The 2050-nt window shown below is 37.5% G+C and overlaps 1 protein-coding gene across 1 annotated transcript; it reads left to right on the top strand.

The window, feature by feature from the left end:
* The first annotated feature begins 280 nt into the window (after positions 1-280).
* On the top strand, positions 281-1026 carry LOC145576653 (uncharacterized). The gene is made up of 2 exons (XM_081634374.1): positions 281-530; positions 752-1026. The coding sequence occupies exons 1-2, from the start codon at positions 357-359 to the stop codon at positions 902-904; spliced, it is 327 nt and encodes a 108-aa protein (XP_081490500.1). The 5' UTR covers positions 281-356; the 3' UTR covers positions 905-1026.
* The last annotated feature ends 1024 nt before the right edge of the window (positions 1027-2050 follow it).

Raw genomic sequence — 2050 nt, 5'->3', positions numbered from 1 at the left:
AACCCCACCTCAATTAATCAAGAAACGAGGCTACTGCTGTTCTTCATCTTCTGCTAGTTTCAGTTCTTCAACTTATGGCACTTGCTCTTCTTCTTCTCCGCCTATCTCTCCTTCCTCTCTTTCGTCGCCTTCGCTGTCTTCGCAATTCTCTCTTCTTCGCTGCACCAGCACGAACACGAACACGAACACGAAAGCGAATAATCAGCCTCTGTTTCTGAGAAGAACTGTTTCTGACCCACCAATTTACAGCTCTGATTCCAGCAATGAGGATAGTTCCAGTAATAAGGTAGTTTTCTGGGGTTTTCTTGCATTTTTTTTATTGGGTGATTGAATTTGGTTTAATGGTGATTTTATGAATGCAGAGAGTGAAGAAGATACTTCAAGAATTGGATGCTTCGCCGTCTCAGCCGGTGCATCGGAACGCAATGGGTTTATTGCTGCCGCCTCTTCCGCCGCCTCCGTCTCCGAAGCTTCTCAGAAGGACTGTTTCTGATCCTGTTACACTCTCCCCTGGTTCCTCCAATTCAAAGGTTTACTATGATACAATTTTTCTGTTCTGATTTTTTTAATTTTCAATTTCAATATTTGTAGATTCTTGTACATTTTCTGTTTTTGGGTATCTTTCAATTACCTGGTTTATTTTGAATTTTCTGATTTTGGGTTCTTTTAATAATTAATTTTTTACAAGTTTGTATGCTGTTTTGTTTCTGTGATAAAACTGCATTGAACTGAGATGATCAAATTGTTTCAGGGAAATTATGAGAAGGAGAAAAGGCAAGAACAATTGGTGAAGACAGAGAAGTTATCAGGAGATTGGACAATGATCAAGCTGAAATGTGGATGTGGTTCTGATTTCCAATTTCTTTTCTGTGCAGCTGACAGTAAATGTTACAAGCTTGTCTGAATTTCCAAGTTCTCTGAGGAATTTTCGAGGATCGTTCGTTCTTGTTACGTGTACCTCAGAAATTATATATGAATATTCGGTTTGGATAGTTGGGCAGTCATAGATTTAGGTTGGTTCATTGTCACGAGTTCGTTTTAGATTGCAAATAATATTGTAGCATTTACTGTCAGCTGCATAGATTTAGTCATTTAGGTCAGTTCATTGTAAGAATTAGTTGTATTCTTTGTTCAGAATATAGTCAATTGTTGGAATAGTGTATTGTAGTTCTGCTGAAATTTAATTGTAATTGGAATTTGGAAGCAAATCTGTAAAATTTTCGATACATTGCTATTTCTGTTTCACTGTCTGCCTGAGCAGCTAAATGGAAGTTTGCAGGATTTCTTGAATAAAACAGTTGTTTTTTGTGTGGTCTCTCACACGAGAACAATTGCTCTAACAAATTCTTCCTAGATGTTTTATATAAAAAATGCATAGCCAGTCACGTAGCTGATTGATTCGAAATTTCTGATGCAATCGAATTAACTTGGTATTACACTAAACATGGCTATTACCCTGCCAATTTCTACAACAAATGGTTGAAGGGAAGTTTTTCTGACTCATTGATCAGCTTCTTGTTAGAGAAATTATGACAGGTACTAGTATTAAGGCAAAACATTTTTCCTGGATACATTGCAGTAGAGTACAACCGACTAATACAGGACTTCATACAGTAGCAATTAGGGAAATCGTGGGTTAATTTGTATCTCGTTAGCTTGTTCTATCTTGTTAGACAGGAATTGGGTGCTACATGATGAAGCGTTCTTGTCTTACTACAGTGAGGGTACAGTTCTTTGAGGCTATTGCAGACATATCATGAAGCAAGAGAAGGCGACATTGCTGGGAAGGCAGTAAGGAGCTAGGACTTCAAATGACTACATTGTGTACATAGATATTCAAGTAGAATTGCTCATTAGGCCTGGATGCTTAATCTTTGTTCGCTTCAGGTTTCTTTTGTCTTGTGTATACACCTCAATTATTTGGTAAAAAGAAACTTACATTTGTTTCTGATGTGATTGTTCACCTTAGAAGTTAGAACATTGCAGAACCTTTTTTGTCCACTCCTTTGTCTAAACTTGATAGAGGGCCTTGTAATGTTCAAGTGCAGAC

The sequence above is a fragment of the Chenopodium album genome, chromosome 13, assembly GCF_948465745.1.
Source record: "Chenopodium album chromosome 13, dcCheAlbu1.1, whole genome shotgun sequence".
Lineage (NCBI taxonomy): Eukaryota > Viridiplantae > Streptophyta > Magnoliopsida > Caryophyllales > Amaranthaceae > Chenopodium > Chenopodium album.
Note: the sequence above shows the minus strand (reverse complement) of the source record. Positions and strands in the feature narration are given on the sequence as shown.

Coding starts and splice junctions, on each gene's coding strand:
- LOC145576653 (XM_081634374.1), top strand. CDS start 357: ATGCAGAGAGTGAAGAAGATACTTCAAGAATTGGATGCTTCGCCGTCT. Junction 531..751: donor CTGGTTCCTCCAATTCAAAG/GTTTACTATGAT, acceptor AAATTGTTTCAG/GGAAATTATGAGAAGGAGAA.